We start from the raw sequence: 21,895 nt of genomic DNA on the forward strand, positions 1-21,895 counted from the left end.
ACCTACACCACCCTTCCTGCCTGAGGAGGCAGCACAGCATGGCTGGTATGTGACGGGTTATTGTCCATTTGCGTTACTGGCTTGTGAACAGGGAGCAGAAAAATGCCTCAGTATCCCCATGTGTAGGACAAAGCTGGTGATATAGCCGATCTATCTATAAGCTAGAGCAATAGGAGCTGCAGGCAGCCCTCTGGGAGCCATCAGGAGCAGGAAGGTCCATGGGGAGGAAGGCCAGCTTTGGCCTCGGAGAAAGGTGGTGGAGCTCAGCATGATGGATGTTTTTTTGCTTTCTCCTCTCAGTGCACATCACGTGAAATCTGCCCGCTCCCACGACAGTGAAAACTTAAGCAAAATGACTCCCTCCGTCAAGCAAAGCAAGCACTCACTGCAAAAGGATGCAAACCCCTTTGTGCAGGTGGGTGGCTCCTGCTCCCCAACACATGCCACTGCAGGTGGTGTGGGAGGACACTGCTGTGCCCAGGCTGGGGGCTTATCACCATGGGATGGGATGTGGTCTGCGTGATGGAGGTTCATCACCTCCCAGCCACAAGCAGAGGCAGGAGCTGCTTGGTCCCACTGACAGTGCCATGCTCTGGCTCAGACCTGGAGTTGTGGGGTCGAGAGAGGGGAGCAGGTCCTGTGTTCAATAGCTGCTAGCCAAAATAGGTCTATGAATACCACAGATGCAGAACGTCCTTGTTTGAACTCCCAGTCCATAGATATCAGATGACTTTGCTTTTTCGTCTTCCCAGCCCCCTCTCCTCTCACTTCTCACAGTTGTTTCTGCTCTCCTGTTTTACCCCTGGAGGTTAAAGGATCCCAGCTACCACCTTCACCCTTTACACCCAAGCTCCTTTCTCTGTGCCGCTCAGGACAAGCCTACACCTCCTCTCAGCTTGTTCCTGTCATCCTGGGGCTGCCTTGGGGCCATAGAGTCATCCCTCCCTGCCCTGGGACTGGGGGCTTGGGCCTGGCTGGAGGCCAAGGAGTGGCATACTCCTTGCTGGGGATGCGCAAGGTAAGGCTGTTAGACGTCAGCTTCTCCCGGGACTCTTTCTGCAGGCTCGCTTCACTCTAGGCATGTTCACAGTGTACCCTGGCTTTGGCTCCATCCCTCCTGGGGGCCAGCAGATGATCACGGTGGATTGCTACGCAGAGCCACTGGGGACATGCAAGGAGTACCTGTCCATCGATATCAGCGACAGAGACCCCAAGGACAACCCCCTTGGCATCCCCTATACTCTCTTTGCTGAGTCCTGCCTCCCAGGTATGCCCCGTCCACAGGTTCCCATGGCCAGACCTGCTGCTGATCAGCACCCAGACTTACTGCTGGGACAGAGAGACACCCTGACCCTAAAGTCCCATCTGAAAATCCTCAGAGGTTCCAGTCCTTTTCAAGTCCACCAGTGAGGAGAGCCTGGGAGGGATGCAGGGAGGAACAAAAGGAAAGCAATACCCTTTAAGACTGAGGGTGACTGAGCTCCATGTTCACAGCCAACTCCCCCACCCAGCTTGGGTTTTGCAGTGACCTGGGCAGAAGGGGCTTATCGAGCCTTCTGAGAGGCCAACAGAGTCCAGATAAATTCAGCAGGAAGGCTTCTCCATCCTCAGCCCTGCCTCTTGTCTGTTCTCAGCGTTTGTGGCTGACGACATAGAGTCCATCTTCGAGGAACATCGAATCTGCAGCAACATCAACCTCTGCCATATCCTACAGACAGTGCAAGACAAGGGCGTGTTCATCACAGATGAGAACAAGTTCATCTTCACGAATGTTCTGGTTGGGCACCGGGCCACAGCTCGCTTCAAGATCCGCAATGTGGGCAAAGTCCCCTGTGACATGGTCCTCTCCATCAAACCCATCCCTGGTAAGGTAAGAACAAGAGGCCAAGGTGACTGTTGCTCTGTAAAGGCTGTGTGGTAGCCTGCCTTGTTCTCCAGATTCATTGCTTCCTCGTGCCTGGACTAGTCCAGCTCAGTGCAGGTCAAACTACAGGGGAGAGCAGCAATGCTGGGGTGACAGTTGGGTTGAATTCAGCGTGTCTCAAGCCAGGTTTTGGCTCACCCCTCTGGGTCTTTGGTAGGAGACCTGAACCCTTCTGAATATCTGTTGGAAGCACACTCAGAGGGGGCCTTTTAGTGGACTGATGTGCCAGGACTGAAGCAGACCATTTCCTCAGGCTCCCTGGTCTTTTCCTTCTCTTTAAAGGCCAGTTCTAGATTATTTGCAGGGTTTTCCATGCGGTCCCTACCTCCCATGTATGCTGGGGTGGCTGCCTAGCCCTCAGAGCAAGGTTTTGCACTCCTGGGCTTTATGGCAGCTCCCTTTGCAAGGTCAGCACCACTTTGGAGTCACCCCCTGAGATGGAAGGAGCCTGTCCAGGGAAGCAGGAAGGAAAACGCTGCCTGGGGCTGTTCCCCGTGATGCATATATGAATAAGACTGCATTATATTGAAGGATGTTTTCTCCTAACACCACTTTGTGGGTTCCCCCAAGCTTAACAGCCACATTAGCGACATTTTCGAGGTGGATCCCATTCGGATGTGCGTGCCCAGCTGCTCCCACGCCTTTGCTACGGTGACCTTCACTCCGCAAACAATGCAGAACTACCAGTGCACTTTTCAGGCTTCCCTTGATGTCCAGGCGAGGTAACTCACCCTGTGAAATCTTGGTGGGGGGATCTTTCCGATAGCTGCCTCTCCTCTGGGAGGATGTAGACCCCTTGCTAACCCTAATGCTTTCAGTATCCTTAGGCAGAGTACTTAGCATTAGATAATATAGGAGGCAGTAACTCCTAGATATAGCAGAGCAGAAAAATAAGGGTCATAGTTCAGCCTATATGAGTGACTATGAAGACAGTGCAGCATTAGGTAGCCAACTGGAAGTTATTGAGTCAGAAAGAAATGGAGATATGCAACAGCTGAGCTGGGGCTTTCCAAGGACAAAGGGCTAGATGAAGAGGTTTCTGTGCCACCAAGTCAGCATGCATTATTTCCTCCTTGTTTATGTTAAAATGAGATGATCCTATGTGATTACCTGGGGTATATTAAGATATTTTATGTTAAGGAGCGATTGGATCTCTTACCCAACCCTTTAGTCACTGAATTGGGACAAGATAAGTCAGCTTCCTGCCCTAATAAGCAATTCCTGGTTTAATGTCCTTGGAAATAATCTTTACTGACGGTGTTAATTATTTACTTCTCCCTTCTTGCTTTTATACTATTTTCATGCTGTGCTTGTGCTTTTCGCATATGTCTCATATCACTGCAGCCAGTGAATTTGCCATGTCTCATCTGTTGCCTCATTATTTACCTGCTGTACTGCATGATTCAATTAAGTGAAATGATTTTTAACTGTTATTCTGGAAGGCTCTGGCTCTTCAGAGCGGATTCCTCTCATGAATGGCCCTGATCTGACTGGGAGGAGAGGGGCGAGGGGGAGCTGTGTCATGGGGTACAGGAGCACCAGCCAGGGAAAACGCAGCGGGTGGCACTCACTTCATTGCGTGGCAAGTGGGAAATGGGTTAGTGCCAGCCGTAATGATTTCTCTTCTGCCTCTCCTGCAGCCCTGCAGCAATTAAAGCACAAAGCCTGACCTTCGATATCAGTGGAGATGGGAATCTGCCTCGGGTGACAGTCCTGCGCCCAGTCCTTCACAATAAGAGAGGGAACCCTCTGCTCCTCTTCAAGAAGCTGTTGCTGGGTGATTCAGAAAAACTCCCTCTGGTCCTTCATAACGGTGGCATCGTACCTGTCCAGGTGAGGACCTGCTCAGGGAATGCTCTGGTCTGGGAACAAGTCCTTGTGCCATGGAGGGAAAGTGCCAGAAAACACGGTAGAGATGCACAGGTGCACTGCTACTCTACATGTGCAATTGAATTCCAAATGAAACCCTTTCCTTGTGCTCAGAGCCACTCCTTCGCAGGAGAATAATCCCCTCTGACTTTCTGGAAGACGCTTTGGCAAACCAGTGGGAAGAGTCTGGTTTCTCAGCCAGATCCCTCTAGGAAAGTTCCAACAGCCCTTCACCTTTGTCTCCTTTGCAACCACTGCTGCTGTCTTCGCTAGTCTTGACCCACCCTTGGGTTTTGTGCAGGTTACTCTTTCCACTCTGTGCCTCAGTGAACTGCATGGGAATGGGTTTCAGAAATTCCTTTTAAGCAAATGACTGACTTCTACTTTCCAGGAAGGGTGTTCCTCTTGGAAATGTGATTTTCTGACCAGTCTATCCTTTTCAAGTTCAACACAACACAAGAAAGTTGGCGGGGTATTTTTCCCCCTGTCTCGCTTTGGTTCTCATGTGGTGTGTGATGTCCTAGTTACATTAGATTGTATTTGATCACATTTTACTATATTTTAATTAAATTCAGTTGTATTACATTCTGCTCATTACTTTTAGTTCTTTCTGTCCTGTTTGGTTATATTTTAATTGTATCCCAGTGCCTCTGAACACTATTTTTTCTGTCTGATTTCACTTAAACTTTGTGCTAAGAGCTGTGTTTGAAGCGGGGGTGTGCTGGGTTCCCCATGCTGGACCAGCAGCAGTATGGTGTCGATCCACGTGCCATCCTGTACCCACACCAGTGTGGTCATGCTTTGTGTTCCCTTTTCTCAGTTGATGATAGACCTGTTGGATGAAAGGGGAGTTTTCTTCTTGAAAGCCAGGCCCACCACACACTGCATCTACCAAGCTGCAGGCGTGAAGGAGGACTCTCCTGGAGAAGGTAAATTCATTAACCATCAAGTGTGGTCATCCACAGAGGGAAAATGTGTGCCCTGCTCTTGGCTTGGCCAAGCAGCAGCCAGATGTTAGACATAGTTTCTTTCCTAGGGCTCTCTGTACCCCTAGTTTTTCATGTGGACTCTTTGCAGAGTTTCCTCCTAGCAAGTTGTAGGAAGTTTTTCTGTTCTTCTGGACCTGGTGGGTTGAGTTGTGGGGAACTATCAGCACTTGAATGGACCATCTGAGGTCTCTGCTGCATGTGGGGAGTTACCAGCCTGAACGGAGGCAGCCCTTGAGCCCACAGCCAGCCAACAAAAGCCAAAACCACTCTTTGACTCAGCTTTACATATGGCAGGAGCTGGCTGGATGCAGTTTGAGTGAGAGCTGGGGGTTAACCTGAGGTTAAGACACTTAAGCAGTGATATGCATGTTGGTGTCATAGTCTTGTGAATATAGGAGGAGGGTCTGGAACCAGTGGTGGAAGAAGAGACAGCTGGGTTTCAACTTCTTATTCCTCTTATACCCCATGGAAATATGTCCTCTGTACGGCTGTATCACTTACCTCTGATTTCCATTGCTGTGCAGAGAGGAAGCCCCACACCGCTTCCCTGGTCCTGCATCATGGGGAATTAGCAGAGTTTGATGTGCTTTTCAAACCCACCCTGGCCCAACACATGGAAGGGAAGATCCATCTGTCAGTGGTGGACAACCCCTATGAAGAGACCAACATTCAGCTGGTGGGTGAAGGCTACGAGGATGACTTCACGCTAGATAACATCCGTGGACTAGTGGCAGACAGTGAGAACACTGAGGGCAATCTGGAGGAAGACATAATTGAGGGTAAGAGAGGAGAGGCTGCCAAGATGGAGCAAGGAACAGGAAAAGACACATTTCTGCTCATGCTGTGCCAGCGCAGGTGTAGTCCAGACTTAGCCTGTTGCCTTTTGTAGCCTGCAGAGCAGCCACGCTTGAGAACACAAGGGATCCTCTGTCAAGGGAGAAGCTTGCAGGCTAGCAAGGAAGGGTCAGAGATACCAGCGTTCAGCTGGGTATCTCTAAAAGGAGGTCTGCCAGCCCATGGGATACTATGGAGATGAAGACTATGTATGATAATTTGTGTCCTCTGTATAACCAGCCCTGTGCTGTCACCCACCAGACCTGGTGGTCTGTGAGCATGGCTGCCGTATGCACAGAGGCAGTGCATGCTGCGCTGGGTGTCATTCTGCACAGACACAGTCATGTGTTTAGGGACGTGTCAGGGTGTATCTCTGAAAGTGGTAGGGTGGGGAATTGTGTCTCCCAGAGGGAGGAAGGCTTGGAGTGAGGGAGGGAGTTGGACATGCATGTGTCTGTGCATGTGAGGGGGCGGATGGACCTCGCCACACACTGAGATCACTTGCTCTCATTATTAACAGCTGCCAGAGTGGATCACATCCAGTTTGGGGACTGTCACGTCGGGACACCCTACCCCGTGACCTTCACAATCACCAATCGCAGCAGGGTGGAGGTGATGCGGTTTGAGTGGCTGGCAGGCACCCCGTTTCACTTCTCCCCCCAGGTGAGCTTGGACAGTTCTGCCTTTCCCCACTGTTCGAGCCCTGCCCAGCGGTTTCCTGGAAGCTAGCAGGGAGTCACCATGTACTGGTGAGAGCCCATTCCAGTGCCACGTAGGAGATGCAATCTCTGGCTTTGCTGGGGCAGGGCTGTCAGCCCTGCAGAAAAGGCTTCGTGTTTATGGGAGGTGGCATCTTTTGTTTGTACTTTTTTCTATCAAACCTCAGATAAATACGCAGCAAGATGCAGATTCCTGGCACAGCTGCTCACCGCATCGATCCCTTTGCTGTCAGTCCTGCCCTTGCCAGTGATTCCAGTTTGGTCTTGGCTCTCTGGTTCTCCCTAGGTGGGACACCTCCATGCTGGCTGTGCTAAGGACATCACAGTGACCTTGAAATCAGACATCGCAGTCGCCTTCAAAATGCACCCTGTGAAGTGTAAGGTGGCTAGGATTGCCTTCCAGCTGCCACCAGAGCAGGTTACCGACTGGGATGACCGCCTGCGCACTGTCAAGTGGGTGGATGCCACGAGGGGCCCAGCAGCCACGTGGCCTGTCAAGAAGAAGGTAAGAAGCACAGTAGCAAAAGCTAACCTAGCTTCCACAAAGTGAGCTGCCGATGGCAGCAGACCGCCATTTCTGCTAGCTAAGCAGCTCCTGCTCCCTCCTGACATTTAATGCATCCATGAGGTTAACCAGCAGTGCATTTTAGGGGAGAGGTGGATGCACAATGACCTGATACGCTCACATAGGATGGGGAAGTCTTTTTGACGAGAGACATTTAGCCGCATGCAACTATTGCTCTCTGCCAAAAGCTGAAGTGTTACAGCCTGTGTTGAATGGGAGGTCACATTTTATGATAACACATTTTATGGTGTTAAAATCTCTTCATCTGATTCAGTGCCTTTTCACCAACAAGGAGTTAAATCCACTGCACTCTGTCTCTTGTTTTGAAGTGGAGAGCAACACTAGCGCTCTTCTATGTATGCTGGCTACCCACCAGCATGTTGTGGGTGAGCTCTGTCCACACTGACACCAGAGATTTTGGTTGTAGTCTCTATATCATGTAGGATATCTCATTATGGGGTAGCCCAGGCACTGTATGGCAGTCATGCAGGAGTCCAGACAAGTATCATCTCCAGAAACTCTTGCTTTTAGTATCATTATTGCCAAACACACTTATCTTGGGTGATGGTTCTTCCCTAGTTTCTGAACCATTGTAAGACCTGTAAACCAAGAGTTTGTTCCTGTGCCAAAATGCCCACCCCCAGCCCCCACCAGCGTGGCTGTTGCCCCACACATCTGGAAAGCACTTTTTCCTAAGATAAGAAGGAAAGGGTGCTTTCTAGGTTTGTTCATTCTTGGGGTTCTCCCTCCACAGAGCTCCAGCAGGGGAACTTAATCCTAATTTAGAGGCCTGCTGGATTTATAGGGGGCCAGGAAAAAGGACAGACACTCTACAGGATTGAAACACAGCGACTGATACCCCTCCATGGTCCCCATGGGTGTATTCACAGTCGTGGTGGTGATTGCTTTGATCAGTAGGGAGAAAGAAATACTATAGTGGAAGGGTCGAATTTTGTCATCTTTCCAGGGAAATAAATGGGAATGGTCCTTCCTAGCCCCTATAATATGGCTGATTTTGGAGGCTGAATGACTCCGTGCTCAGTGTGGCTTTCTGGGCTCTACTCAGTGATTCTTCCCTCTCCTGTTTGGAGGTGATCGAGACGGACCCAGAACCAGCTCACACTGTCCTGGAGAAGAGCAGCCGCGAGGTGGAGCTTCGCCTCAGTGCTGTCGTTGACTATGCTGAGTTCAAGCTGGATACGGACATGATTCAGTTCAAGGAGACCTTGCTCTTCCAGACGAGGACATTCAGGTGAGTGCTGGAGGCCAGGCAGGGACCTGCAAGTGGGAGCTGACTTTGCCCAGGGCTGACCCACTGTCTGCTTCCCCAGAGCTGTGCTGTGCTCTCCGGTGGCCTCTGCTTTTCCTTCTACTCATGGTCCTGTGCCAGCAGAGGTTACACTGACATGCTGATTGCTCAGCCACTTAATAAACTTCTTCTAATTTCTAACAGGCTGATGAGCCTTGGAGGGGAATGCTGCTGCCTGCTGGGTCTGAGGTTTCAGCTTCCACACATAATCTGGCACATGCCGGGACCTGGAGATCTCCCACATGTGAACCTGAGCCCCTTCTAGGGCTTCGCATTCAGTCTCACCTGCTGTTCATCCCTTTAAACAAATTGTTTATTGTTTCATCCTTTCGAAGCCCTGGCTGGGTGCTGGGGCCCATATATCTGCACACAAAGCCAGGCAGGAGATGGTGGCTGCCATCCTGCCAAGATGTGCCAGAAGAGCTTCAATTCTGCCATGCCTTTCTTCTGAGAATGGCCATGGTTTTGCTCTCATTGCAGGTTGCCTGTCCTCATCTGCTCGTGGACAAGTCAGCAGCCAAAATAATGTCAAACTGAGACATAAAGACCAGAATAAGACCCTTGGATTAAGTCTCCCTCTTTAACTTCCAAACTTTGAAATACTTTGTCTTGGGGCAGCCTAGGGCAGTGATTTAAACATGGCAGAGTTGTCTGGGGAAGAAGATGCTACTCAGCATAAAGGGGTGCCAGGAGCGCACTGTACAGTGTTACTTCTTTACTTGTTTTGTATTTATTGTACTTTTTATTCCTCCTCCTTACTTTTCAGTTTCCAGCTGTCCAATACAGGGAATGTGGCCCTGGAATACACCTGGATGGCGGCTGTGGAGGACAAAAGGGCAGTGAGCTGTACTGGGGAGCTGCTCCCGCCCAGTCTGGATGGTAAGGCACTAGCTGTCTGTGGCAGCTGGGGGTGCCCGGGATGTTTCAGTTGGTAGCTGAGGGCCTGGGGAGACCATGCCACTTCACCCCGAAACATGAATTGCTTTTTCATCCCTGTCCAGTCGTCCACTTTCATCAGCATCTTCCCAGCTGCAGCTGGAGACTTTCTCCTTGCCCCCTCTCTGCCTTTCGTACCCTCCTATGCTTGCTCTGACATTTGTGCTTTGCGCGGGAGCTGAGCCTGGATCAGGGGAGAGCCATGTTGTGGGTCAGGACTGGGAAGGGGGACATCAGGGCACCTCTTTGGGAAGTCTCTGAGACTGGGAAAATTGATGCTGTAATGAGTTAGCTGACCTGCGGTCACTGTCTGCAGTTCCCCCATCCAGGGCACATGCGAAGTCATTGTCTAAAATTAACCCTCCTAGCTCAGGCACAGGAGCGTTTGCTGCAGGTGGAAACCCTGCTCACAGCAGCTGTCGAAGCTCAACAGCGGGGCAGTGACTCATTGACCTGCAGTAATGTGTTTGTCTGAGCGCATGGTCTCCTTGGGAGCAGCGTGGTTCTGCAAGGAAACAGGGCTGTATGTCTCATCAGGAACAGGAGTGAGGAGAGCTGTCAACCCTTGCATTTTCTAGCACAGGCAGCTTGCCTGATGGTCAAGATGGGAGACCTCAAGCAAAGTCCCTGATGCTCTGAATGTGTTTAACTGCCTCCCCTGTGGGTCCTGGTGTTGGCTCTTCCCCGGCACAGGGCTCACTTGTGCTGAAGCCAGTCTGCTGGGCTGTGCCGTTAGCTATCTGGTCATCGGTTATGAAAGCCTGACAAAAAGGAAGGAAGGAAAGAAAGTGTGTGGAGGACAGAGCAGCGCTGTTTCCCAAAGCCTTCTCTCTACCGGGCACAACAATAAAAATTCAGTTCTGTAGGCAACAGGGGAGCAGGACTTAATACTCCTTAATGCTAAGTGCTGAGGCTGGCTGTACTGGGACGTGAAACAGCACCCAGAATTGTTCCCAGATGCTGTAAAAGTCATCTCTACTGTTAGTTCCTGGACTTTGTTTGGGAATGAATGCTGGCCAGAAACCGTTTTGCAGAAGAAGTTTGTATCTAAGCTACCCAGTCATGGAGATGGAGAGTTTAGGAGCATTGAGTGAAGTGGCTGGCTTCAGTCCTGGGCCCATTTAATTTGCTAACAGACATAGCCTTCCTGGCTGTCACCCTGAGCATTTTGTACAGTGAAGTTCAGTGGTGTGCTTTGATTCAAGCAGTTCTCTGGGTCTCCACCGGGCTTTTTCACTGTATTTGCTGTTCCCCACCCTCACTTCTCCCTCTTTCACACCTGTCCCCAGGACTTTCTGGGATTACGGTTTAGCAAGCAGTAACACAGAAGCAAAAAGCAACCTGACCGCTCCTCCCTGTTCCTCATCAGGGGGAAGTTCTGCTGAAAGCACTTGGCCAGGGATGCTCCAAGTGCATCCCAGCCCCCTTCTGTCCACCTGCAGCAGGAGGCAGAGGTGCTGGGAGCCGAGTATTTCCTTCTTGAAAGAAGATGTCCTGATAACCTCTTCCTTACCACAGGGGATTTCCTCTCCTCCACTTCTGGTGCCTCCGTGAAGCTGCAGTCTAGCCGTTGTTCGAGCCAGCTGGGCCGTGCTCTGGAGCACGTCTCTTCCTCCCTAAGATCATCTCTGAACACTGTCAGTGCCACCTCGCTGTTCGCTGTCGAGCCCTGCAGCGGCACCATCCCTGCCGGCCAGGAGCAGCTCTTCCAGATGAAGTTCTCTCCGGTGTATGTGGGGGACTTTGAGAGCCGTATGGTCTGCAGGTAGGAAACGTCCAGGCACTTTTCAACTCATGCTACGGATGGATAGTTGTGGTAATACCTCTGATTGGGGTGGGTGGGAGCGCGGACCTGGGGACAGCCAGCCATGCAGAGGCAGCAGAAACAATGAACATACAGGAGCAAAGAAAGATGATCATCCAGCCTTGGTAGAAGGAGGTATGGAGACACTGGGAAAATACATTGTACGAAATATTAAGCTCCTGGAGGGCTGCAAAATCTGGAACGAGAGATCCAGAAAGGCTGTCAAGGGGCCAGCCAGTCCCTAGCTCATGCTATAAGGATATCAGACAAGCACGGCCTCCTTATCTACATAGAAACCTGTGTGCTGCCGTTGGTTTCTAGACACATAACTGGTCATGTTTCTGCCATTTTACGTCCGCTGCCTCCATGGCAGGGAGTGCAATTCTGTTTCATTTGCTGCTCAATGCTTGTATGGAGAGAGGATGCAACACTGTGCTGTACAAGAAGACAGGCAAGCAGCTGGCTGTCTGGAAACATTAGTCTGGCTAATACCAGTCCCTTTCTTCCTAGTATTCCTAACCTGAAGGCAAATCAGAAGGGCCCGGAGGTGGTTGTGAGGGGGAGAAGCCTGATGCCGAACTGCCACTTTGAACTGGAAGACTCTGACTACATCACTGCAAAAAGGCGCAACCCAGAGTTGCAGGGACCAAAGGGGGCAACGTTAGATCTCAACACGAGAGTGATTGAGTTTGCGGCAACTGGAGTATACAGCAGGAACAGCAGGTAGGTGTGGGCATGGCTTCTCCTGCTGATGGTCTGCTGGTCACTCCCCTTAACCAGAGACCTCTCCAGCTACTCTTCCAAGCCCCAAGGCACATCTGTACCTTGTCTCTGATCTCCTGACACTTGGCCACCAGTCTCTTTTGGGGCTGGAACAAGCTGGTCACTGAAGACCAGCTGGCCAATTTTCTGTTCTTTGTCCCTTTCTTCAGTAAGGTATGGGTCAGTCTGAGAGGACTATGTATCCCCGGCCTGTGCAATGTGGCCAGTATAACCTTTGTCCCTTTGAAGAGCATCTTTGGGACATTCTCGCTCCTTTGAGATACCAGTCAGACATGGTCGGTGAAGGCTGCAACCACAGCAGAGTACCATCTTCCAAAGGACTCTTACTGGACTTGACCATTTTCACTTATCTTACCGTTTTAGCATGCAAGAGTTTGGCTATATCCTTGCTAATTTCTTTGTCGATAGCTGTTAGTCTGTAGCCACCTGGGAAACAAATGGGGCCCTTAGAAAGCAGGTGAAACGTTTGTGCTCCCAGCGTTGTTCCTGTATACCAAACAACTCCTTCCAGATGGTGTCCAGGACTGGCAGTGCCTGATGTCTGCTACAGGACAGAGTCATTAATGTCCCAACGCCACCTTAGTAGTCCTTTTTGCTTTGTGTGCCCAGGACCTTTGTGGTTATGAACCCAACTGGTTCTGCGTATTCCTTCCAGTGGACTTGCCAAGACCCTGAATTCCCACCAGAACAGGTGGCTTTCTTCTGCCTCACAGAGAGAGGTCAGATCCAGCCAGGGAAGAAAACAGAGGTGGGTGCAGAAAATGAAGAAGGTGGGTCCAGTATGCGTGTATGCCAATTTGACACCGGCTATGCCTACACTTGCTGGGTGTCCCATCTCACTGTGAGCTTTAGCCAAGACGATGAAAACATTTGACTACAGTGTAAATGTACTGGCAGATGAACCTGTTCTCACACTGTACCCACGTCCGCCATGCTTTTGGGTGGGCTGTAAGTAAGTAGCGTAGCAGCCTCTCTCTGAGCTGGCAGCAATATAAGATGGAGCTTCCTGGGGTTTGTCGGTGGTACAGCCTGCATTCCCCTCCCCTTACCCTGCCGAGGGCAGCAACTTTCCTTCATTTGCCTCTTTGTCCCCCAGATGAAGTTTGAATTCATCCCCCGGCACCTGGACATCACAGAATCATTTTGGGTCTTTACAATCCCTGAGCAGAGCATTTCAGTCCCGTTCCTGTTAGTGGGCAACACCACCGACCCACTAGTGACTCTGGACAGATCCCACCTGAACTTCCACTTGCTGTTAATCGGTGAGCACCGTGGTTATACCTTACATGCTCAGATGTGGACTGCTCCAGAGGTCCAGCAGTCCTGTTGTTCCAGCAGGCTCCAACGAGGAAGCTGGAAATGAGAATGGGCTCTTGTGAGCAGAGCATCCAGCTCCTGGCATCCAAGTGTATGAGGGAGAGGAAGGGGAAGGGAGGAAGGCATGTGTCAGGGACATGGCATGTAGTTGGGGCTGTTTCCAAGAGGGGATTTGGGGGTGATGCAGGGGAGCCCAGAGGGCCAGAAGCATGTTTCCATGTTGGCATTCTGAGCATGCCACGCTGCAGGCAATGATCCTCGCTGCAAATTGTCTGCTGGGCTCAGCCAGCAGGCAGGAGTGCAATGGGCAGTGGTGGCCAGGTGGCCAGAGGAACAAAAGGTTTTCAGTGGCTGCTTCGTCCTCTCCCCAGGGCATGAGGTACACCAGACTATCTATATGATCAACAGTGAGAAGGAAGCCTTCAGCTTTACTTTCAGAGAAAGCTCTTTCTTCTCAGAGGGATACAACACTTCCGTGAAAATAGAGCCCCTGGAAGGCTCCGTCGCTCCTCTTTCAAGGTAACAGGGCTCACAGGCCAGGTTCCCTCTCCTGCGTGCCAAATGTTGCACTGTCATTTTGCTTTTGAGGCTTTCTTCCCTCCACAGTCAGCAGGTAACTCTCAGCAATAGCATACATCTGCCTTTTTTCATTCATTCCCAATGGGGACACCACGAAACTGCAGGTTTCTCCATAAAGTGGCTGTGTTGGGGTTACCCCAGTCTCCTAGGCCCCCTTCCTGGAGAGATTCAGGCTTTGGATCTTCTAGTTTTAATGATAAGAGCATATTTGGGGGTTTTAACCCTGTGATCCCCTGAGCCAGCAGCCTTAAGTATGCAAGGTCTCCTCTCTTCCCTGTGTTCCTTTAGTGACGGAGCCCACCACACATGGTCTGTGCGAAGCCACCAAGAGCAGCAAAGCACACAAGCAGCACTGCAGGCAGCATTTAATCCCATCACGGAGGACAGCAACAGGCTTGCACAACTAGCTGTGTTTTGCAGGATCACCTGCCAGAAAATGGATGCTCTTTTCTTGTAAACTGCAGCCATAACTTGCAATCAGACATGATCATGAGTTCAAGCACTGTAACAGGTCACTAGCTCATCTGCTGATCCACCAAGGATGTCCCTGTGCCCACTCATAGCCTGCCTGGGTGTCAGGAGAACACGTTAGCTCCAGGCAGCTTTGCTGTGGCTTGTAAGATGCTGAATTTTGGCTTGCCATGGGGTGCAAGATAAGACAACATCCTGTATCAGTTACTGTGGCTCACCTGAGAAGTGGTAATTCCTTAAATCTCTGTAGTTTGGTTGTGTTTAATCTCTTACCCAGGAATTACCCACAAAAATTACAAAAAGGCAGTTTGGTGGCACCCACGTTGTACTGCTGTCACAGGAGCTGGATGATTCCTTTTGCAAAGAGGATGTTAGCCTTGTCATATAGATCGGAGAGACTGGGGGTCTCTATGAGTGTCCTCCTCTGTGTTTGGGACAGAAGTGGAGACTCAACCCAATGCTGCCCTGTAGCACACGGGCAAGGCAGTAAGGTCAGCGTTAGCTCAGGGTTTGCTGCCTTGTTGTTGTATCCTCTGCCATTTCATTGCGTGGGTTCATCATACACTAAACAGTTCTCACCAGGGCTTGCTCCACAGTGGAAGACCCTGGAAGGGTAGGGTGCTGCTCCTGGTTTCTCCCAGGCCTGGGGTCTCACCACAGCCATTGCTCCCGTAGAGCAGGCAATGTAGGGCCAAGAAAGCTAAGAGACAGTGAACGGAGCAAAAAGGATCTTCTCTTCTCAGGCTTCCCGTTACAGTCTTCTTCACACCAACACTAGAAGGAGAGGTGGTCTTCAACCTCAAGTGCGATGTCAAGAGGAAGACCCAGCCCCTCTCCTTGAATATCAAGGCCACCGGCTACAGCATGAACGTTTCTGTCAGGTGTGAAGACAGCGATGGCCGTGTCACTGAGCTCAGTGCACGAGAGATCAACGTCATTGATTTCAAGGAGGTGAGCAGCACTGGTTCCCTGAACCATTTGCCCCACAAAGCCCTGCAAGATTGGGCCTTAACCAGGAGCTTTGCAGATACATTTGAACAAGAGGGAATATTTTTCTTCATTTATGGGTCTCTAGAGGGAGGGAGATTGATCTTTCACACAGGTCATTAGCTGAATGTGATAGATGCAGGAGCACATTAGGAAGGAGCACTTGCTGGGCCAGCTGATGCTTTGCATGTGCTCCAACCCCTAGTCCTCGCCACCTTCTCCCCGCAGGTACAGCTAAACGAGAACATCAAGCGCATCTTCAGCATCCACAATAACAGCAAGTTCAGCTTCACCTTCTCGTGGGAACTGAGTGGCCCCGCAGCCTGTAAGCAGGTCCTTACCATCACCCCTCAGACGGGCGCTGTGCGGGCAGAGGGGAAAGCAGAGACCCAGCTGGCTTTTCACCCACAGAAGATGTGCTCTTTAAAGGACGTAGAGCTTATACTGCAGGTGAGGCACCAGTGTTTAATATGGGACATTCGCCTTCCCTATGCAGCAGCTTGGCAGCAGGAGCCCAGAGCTAGGGGTGAGCTCCATCACTAAAGAGCCTGAACGAGGCAAAGAGGCTCCTGCTGCTGAAATAAAGAGCCTGACAGCTTCTGAATGGAATATTTTAATGAGTGCTTATCCAGGACCACTTTGGGAAGCGCTTTTGTGGCAGGACATATCCCCCAGGCCCTTTCTGCCCCTAATTTGGGGGCGGTCCTAGATGTGCATGGAGATGGAGCTGTTTCTCCTTGCCAGGCCCCTGCTGAGTCAGGTCCCACAGCTCAGAAAGGTCCTGTCAGCATGTGCCCACACTGCTTGGCACTCGGCTGCACAAAGCAGGGCCATCACTCTCCAAAAACCCTTTCCCTCTCAGCCCAAGCCTTCCACCTTCTGTTTCCATTCTGGGGTCCTTTGGCACCCACTTTTCCTTATTCTTGCTGCAGCCAGCTGTCCCCCATCCTCTTCCTCAGCCATCCCTGGTGTTTGCAGTTGTAGTTCCCATCTCTTCAGCTGGCTCATACTGTCTTTCTCCTCACCAGATCAGCAAGGGTCCCACATTTACCTGTGTATTTCTTGCCACCGTGGTAGTGCCCACTGTCCACTTCTCCACTACCAGACTCAACTTTGGAGCCTGCTTCATCTACCACGCTGGGATGCCACCTGCCCGTCAGACCCTTGTCATCACAAACAAGGCAGACAAGGATATAAGGTAGGCCTGCTCCACACACTCCTTTGGTCCTTGCTTAGCACGTGCCTGCTCCATGTCCTCATGACCCCTGTGGGTGAAATCCTGAGGATGCAGGGAGAGGAGACAGGAGAGCCCTAAGTAGCCCTGATGTTGTCGTCTGAGCACAGACAGCCTTGTGACACCTCTGCTCCCTTTTGCTGTGCTTTCTGCCAGCTTGAACTGCTTGTTCACCAGCACCGCGCACCTGGAGGTGGACTTCCCAGGGTACATCCTATGCCCAGGAGGGACAGTGGAGGTGCCCATCACTTTCTATCCCAGAGAGGTTGCGTCTTACAACGAGCTCATCCCTTTTGAAATCAATGGCCTTTACCAGCAGACTGTTGAGGTCCGAGGAAGAGGCACGGAAATGAAGGTGAGATGAAATCCAAATCCTAAAAAAACCCAGGTGGCAGACAGCCAACATGGCTTTCTCTCTCATTTTCCTCATCTCTTCCCCAGCCTACCATATTTTAGTTTTCTGCCACAAGAGTGGCAGAAAACCTGTTCTCCTTCTTTCCTTTCACTTTATATTAATCCCTCCTGCCTCAGGTTGATGTTGTGGAACCACAAGGAAAGGTGGTGAAGCTGGGAGCCCTCTCCATCGGACAGACGGTGAAGAAGATTGTCACCATAGCAAACAACAGTGCTGCCCCTCTCACTTTTAAGCTCAGTCTCACGTCAACCACACCAGAGCTGCAAGAAGCTGGGGTAAGACCCCTTCCTTCACTGGAGAGCACTTTGGTGTGCCTACAGGGATGCCTGCAAGTAGTTATGAGCTGCTCTGGGTGGGAGGTAGTAGCTAATTACAGTTGTATGCTGTCCTGTCCTCCGTGCTGGGACTGCTCCACCAGCAGATACTTGCAACGTGAATTCCTCATCTGAGCTAGGTGTCAGGACTCCCTTAATAGCCAGATGTGAGAAGGTACAATTCCTCTCACCTGTTTTAGACACATATGTTAGGATGCGGCCACATATATTAGATATGGAAAGGTAATCTTTAAAGACCAAGAGTTACAGCTCTCTTGGAGCTCACGTGAAATTACTTGGGAAGATGTAGTCCAGCTCACCATGGCCAAATGGACACATCACAAGAAAATATCTTTGGTACCTAGGGATGCATACCAGGGAATGAGTAGGATTAGGGCAATGTTGATGGGGACAGAACAAGAACTGGAAGACTCTATGGAGGATTCACAGCTCAGTTGCCAGATGAAGTAGTCTCCACTCATTTCTTTGGGCAGGTTCTCTGCTTGAACCCCACCAATGAACTAAGTCTGAAGCCCAAAGGAGATAGCTGTAAAGTGGAGGTGACCTTCTCCCCAAAGTGCCGCATCCAGCCATTCACCGAAGAAGTGATGTTGGAGTGCAATGGCCTGGTGCTCTCCCTCTTCATGGTGCGGGGCTCCTGCCAGGGCATCCATGTGAGCTTGGACCAGGAACACCTCAGCTTTGGAGCAGTGGTGCAGCAGAGCTACACATCCCAGCGCATCATCATGCAGAACATGGGCGACATAGGAGTCAAGTAATGCAAAACCCTGTCCTCTCTGAGGGCTGAGAGCTTGGATGAGGGTTGGATGGAGCTGTATCTTGCCTAGATAGTTCCCCTCTGCTTTTCCATCCCAGTGGAGAGTTGTGCAGCCAAGGCTGTGCAGTCAGGCCCTGGAAGTTAGCAGGGGATACAACCAAAAGCTTGTTTATAGATGGGTGCAGCTGAGTCCTGCCCAACCTGAAGCCTTATTGCCAGGTGGCTCAGCATCATGCCTGAGATCCTGCGGAAAAGCCCACAAGAGGCTTAGAAACAGCACACTGCATTTGCAGCCTTGCTGTTGCTAATCCTTTCTTCCTGTCCTTGTGCTTTCCTTCGCAAGGTTTAAGTGGGACATTGAGAGCTTCAAGCCAGATTTCTCCATCAGCCCTACAAAGGGTTACATCTCCCCAGGAATGGATGTCGCCTTTGTTGTGACCTTCCGCCCCTCTAAGCTGAGCCATGTCATCCAGTACGAGGGCCTGCAGTGCTTCATCCAGGGCAGTGAGCCACTCCGGCTTACGCTGGCAGGATGCTGCATGGAGACCCCTGTGACCAAAGAGGTAACCGGAGCAGAGGCAGGATGGGTCCCCCTCTTACCCCACCATTTGCACCACATCTCTCCCAGGGCAGGGACTGGAGGATATTTACGTGCATCGACTCACTCCTGCTTATCATCCTGCCTGGGTATCCCAGAGAGCTAAGAAAACTGCTGGGCAGGATTCCCAAAATTTCTGAGCCCTGTAATTGCCTTCCTCCCCCTGTTAAAGGTGCTGCTCTTCCAGCGAGCACCTCAGCTGTCCTGGCTCTGCATTGCAACACCCTTGCCATGGGGACACCCTGCAGGGCTCTTCTGAGACCCTTCCCACAGAGCCACCCAGCTATACCCACAGTCTTGCACCCACAGCCACACTTTTCCTCCCTGTTGGGGCAGGGGAGGACATTCAGCACTAGGAGTGGACAAGGCATCTGCATCCAGCTCCTGGGGCACAGGGATGCAGCATGGAGGACTCCTGGCCCTCATGGGCATTGCAGGAGGGTGCAGCTGGGGGGGTGTTGGCTCTTGCTCCCAAAAGAGAGCCTGGAGCTGCTCTTCAGCCTGCCCACAAAGGGGCTGTGCGGCTGCACGTCTTGTCCTTGCCCAGGAGAGATTTCCTTCCAGTACTCCCCATTTTCTTTCTCCCCTCCTTGGGAGGTGGCAGCCCCCTTCACCCAGCATGCAAAAGACTTGTTCTTCTCATTTCTCTAAGAACAACATGATTTACTCCAAAAGCTATGGCTTAAATGGAAATTTTGCATATGACAAGGAAAAGCTACTCCCAGGGTCTGGCATAGAGCTAGTCCGAGTCTGTGAGAGTGGAAAGGGTTCCTTGGTATGACCAAGCAGCCTCTGTGCTCCTCTGTTGCAGACACTGACTTTTGCATGCGACGTGCGTGAGAAGCACAGCCAGACCATCCTCCTGTCCAACCCAAGCAATGAGGCCTGGACTGTGCAACCTGTCATTGAGGGGGAACACTGGAAAGGGCCTGAATTTTTCCATCTAGAGGCCAATCAACAAAACAAGCCCTACAAGATCACTTACAAACCCCTAACCATGAGTTTGGAGAACAAGAAGCATCAGGTACGTGAGCTGTGCCAGCATGCTGACTCTCCTAGCATGATCCTCACAGCTTACTCAGCTTTGGGCAGGAGGTTGGATGACATGACCTTCAGAGGTCCCCTATGAACTGAAATTATCCTGTGATCCCATGTTGGAAGCGGGATTTCTTGGTGGCTAGAAGCCAGGTGTAAGGAAAGTTCAGGTGGGAAGTCTGGACTGACCACTAAACATATTGGAGCAGCTAACCTAAAAAGCCAGGTTGTCCGAACATCCGGGAAATGAAATTTGTTCTCTCTAGCTCCTGGTCCCTGCCTGTGCAACCCAGAGGGGCTCAGAGACCCCTGTGCTCAGCCCCATGGGCTGCACAGGCTCCCCAAGCCCTGGACACCACCACTTCTGCGAGCACTGCCCTGCTGGGGTCCTTCTGCAGTGTGCAGGGAACAAGAGGGGCGAAGCTGCCATGCCATTTCTCACTTGCCCCCCTGGCCACAAGCAGTCAGGTGGGAAACGACACAAAGATCTCTCTTGACATCACCTTCAGTAATGTAGGAGCTTTGGAAAGAGCCCTTTCTGCAGGTCTCAGGCTGGGCAGGTGGGGTGACTGGCCCCTCTGTTTCCATGGGGACTATTTCTGAGACACACCAGGGACAAGCTCTTAAATCACGGGGATCAGTTCAGAACAGTTCTGGGGTGCTGGAGGTGGACGTCAGACACCTGCCCCTTGTCCCTCTCCAGCTGATCTTACACCACGCCAGAATTTAGGCCAGAGCAAGAGTGGAAGCCAGAGACTTCTGGGCTCAGTCTCCAGGGTGCAGAGCAGATCTGTGCCCTGTAGGGTTGCATATGTTCAGTATCTCCTTAATGTACAGCCTTACATGAAGAGTCCTGCAGTTTTCAGCTGCTCTGGAGGCAGAGGAGATGCCACAGGCAGGTGGCTGTGACCCACTGGCAGCTGAAATGAGTACTGGGTATGAGCTTTTCATGGCCCACCCTGGCTGGTGGGACCCTGACGTGTTAGCTTACAGGCTGCTCTCTTAGCAATAATGCTGGGGCACTGCTCCAGCACTGCCGGGGCAATTGAGCTTAGCAGGGACTGCCACCCCCTTACCATGGATGTGCCTGCATGAGCACAGGGCTGGCAGCTGATGTGCCCAAGTTAGTAAGGCAAGTAAAGGGGTGTTAGGATGGTCAGACCAGCTCTGCTGTAGGGCTGGTGTTTCCTTGCTTTGCCCAGACATGCTGCCTCTGTGTCCTGTGGCTGTGCCAGCCCGAGCGGCTATGACATTGCCATATCCACCTGCACAGGACACAGGGCTGCGGTCACAGCATTGCTAGCTGAACCTGCTCAAAGCTGCTCAGGTGACAGCCTGAGACATGGGACTGTCCAGGTGTGCTCGAGAGCCAGTAACTAGTCCAGACAGAGAGCAGGAGAGCTCACTTATCCTATTACTTGTCTTCTAGGGCTCCATCTTCTTCCCACTGCCAGATGGAACAGGCTTGTACTACCTCCTGCAAGGGACTGCTGAGGCCCCAAAGTGTTCAGGGACCATTTTCCGGCAGGTACCGTGTAGGACTTCCTACACTGAGCTCATCCCTGTCTCCAACTGGCTGAACAGACCACAGAGGTAAGTCTGGCCCAGGAAGTCTCGTCTCATCAGCAATCCCTGCAGCAGCACAAGGAAGGGCTTCCCACTGCCTGGAAGCTCTTTCCTGCATGCTTTTTCCTCTCCTTGGCCATTTCTGGCTGTAGGTGTCTGGGATCACGCTACCTACGTTCTGCCTATGCAGACCCATCCCGGAGGGCTTTCCTCCAAATGGATGAGAGCTGGCTCCCTCTGCCTGAGGCATTGAGGATGAGAGAGGCTGTATGTACCCCCACACGATGGGTATCCTGTGGGAGTCCTTCCCGTTGACCTTCACTGCATCCTCTTCACCCACAGGTTCCTTGTGGTAGTGGACATACTCAAACCAGAAAACGTGGAAAGCAGTTCTGTGCTGCAGGGTCTGGAATACATTGATGTGCCAGGCTCTGCCAAGAAGGACTACAAGCTCACGTTCCTCTCCTACAAGGAAGGAGTCTTTAGCACAATGGTAAGTGTGGACACCAGGCTGCAGGGCCCTTCAAGTTGCCGTTTGCTCACTGAGAAGCTACGCACCTGTTTACATACCTCCACGTGCCCACCGGTGGGACTGTAGGTGTCCTAGGTGGGTACTGGACAGCAGGCACCTCTCCACACACCCCACTCATGTGTCGGTCTCTCTGTGAGGGTCCCACTGGGGGCTGCTAAGGACAGGTGGGTCAGGACATTGGTGAGCTGGAAGCAATGGGCAATCAGGAGACTACGAAGTGGAAATACCACACATGCTTTCCCCAGTCTTGCACTCTTCCTAGGCAGCTGCTTACAGCTGTTCTTGGAAGTAGGGTGCTGAGCTTGGGGCACTCTTTGGGCTGGCTTAGCAGAGCTGG

The 21,895-nt window shown here is 51.5% G+C and overlaps 1 protein-coding gene across 1 annotated transcript in view; it reads left to right on the plus strand.

Annotated features, from left to right (window-relative positions):
• HYDIN (HYDIN axonemal central pair apparatus protein) overlaps positions 1-21,895 on the plus strand; it is a 158,461-nt gene that overhangs the window by 134,361 nt on the left and 2,205 nt on the right. Inside the window, exons 57-82 of the mRNA XM_087740958.1 lie at positions 301-415; positions 1,063-1,267; positions 1,635-1,870; positions 2,495-2,646; positions 3,565-3,757; positions 4,614-4,722; positions 5,307-5,561; positions 6,137-6,279; positions 6,622-6,840; positions 7,992-8,152; positions 8,976-9,088; positions 10,664-10,910; positions 11,460-11,672; positions 12,342-12,480; positions 12,829-12,994; positions 13,421-13,568; positions 14,843-15,050; positions 15,315-15,536; positions 16,115-16,284; positions 16,477-16,675; positions 16,852-17,010; positions 17,544-17,824; positions 18,171-18,390; positions 19,237-19,449; positions 20,890-21,053; positions 21,369-21,519. Of these exons, the coding sequence (XP_087597084.1) occupies positions 301-415; positions 1,063-1,267; positions 1,635-1,870; positions 2,495-2,646; positions 3,565-3,757; positions 4,614-4,722; positions 5,307-5,561; positions 6,137-6,279; positions 6,622-6,840; positions 7,992-8,152; positions 8,976-9,088; positions 10,664-10,910; positions 11,460-11,672; positions 12,342-12,480; positions 12,829-12,994; positions 13,421-13,568; positions 14,843-15,050; positions 15,315-15,536; positions 16,115-16,284; positions 16,477-16,675; positions 16,852-17,010; positions 17,544-17,824; positions 18,171-18,390; positions 19,237-19,449; positions 20,890-21,053; positions 21,369-21,519 (4,801 nt within the window). The remainder of the gene's footprint in view (positions 1-300; positions 416-1,062; positions 1,268-1,634; positions 1,871-2,494; positions 2,647-3,564; positions 3,758-4,613; positions 4,723-5,306; positions 5,562-6,136; positions 6,280-6,621; positions 6,841-7,991; positions 8,153-8,975; positions 9,089-10,663; positions 10,911-11,459; positions 11,673-12,341; positions 12,481-12,828; positions 12,995-13,420; positions 13,569-14,842; positions 15,051-15,314; positions 15,537-16,114; positions 16,285-16,476; positions 16,676-16,851; positions 17,011-17,543; positions 17,825-18,170; positions 18,391-19,236; positions 19,450-20,889; positions 21,054-21,368; positions 21,520-21,895) is intronic.

This window comes from Nipponia nippon, unplaced genomic scaffold, assembly GCF_047370975.1.
Source record: "Nipponia nippon isolate SJK-2023a ecotype South Korea unplaced genomic scaffold, ASM4737097v1 scaffold_7, whole genome shotgun sequence".
NCBI classification, from domain to species: domain Eukaryota; kingdom Metazoa; phylum Chordata; class Aves; order Pelecaniformes; family Threskiornithidae; genus Nipponia; species Nipponia nippon.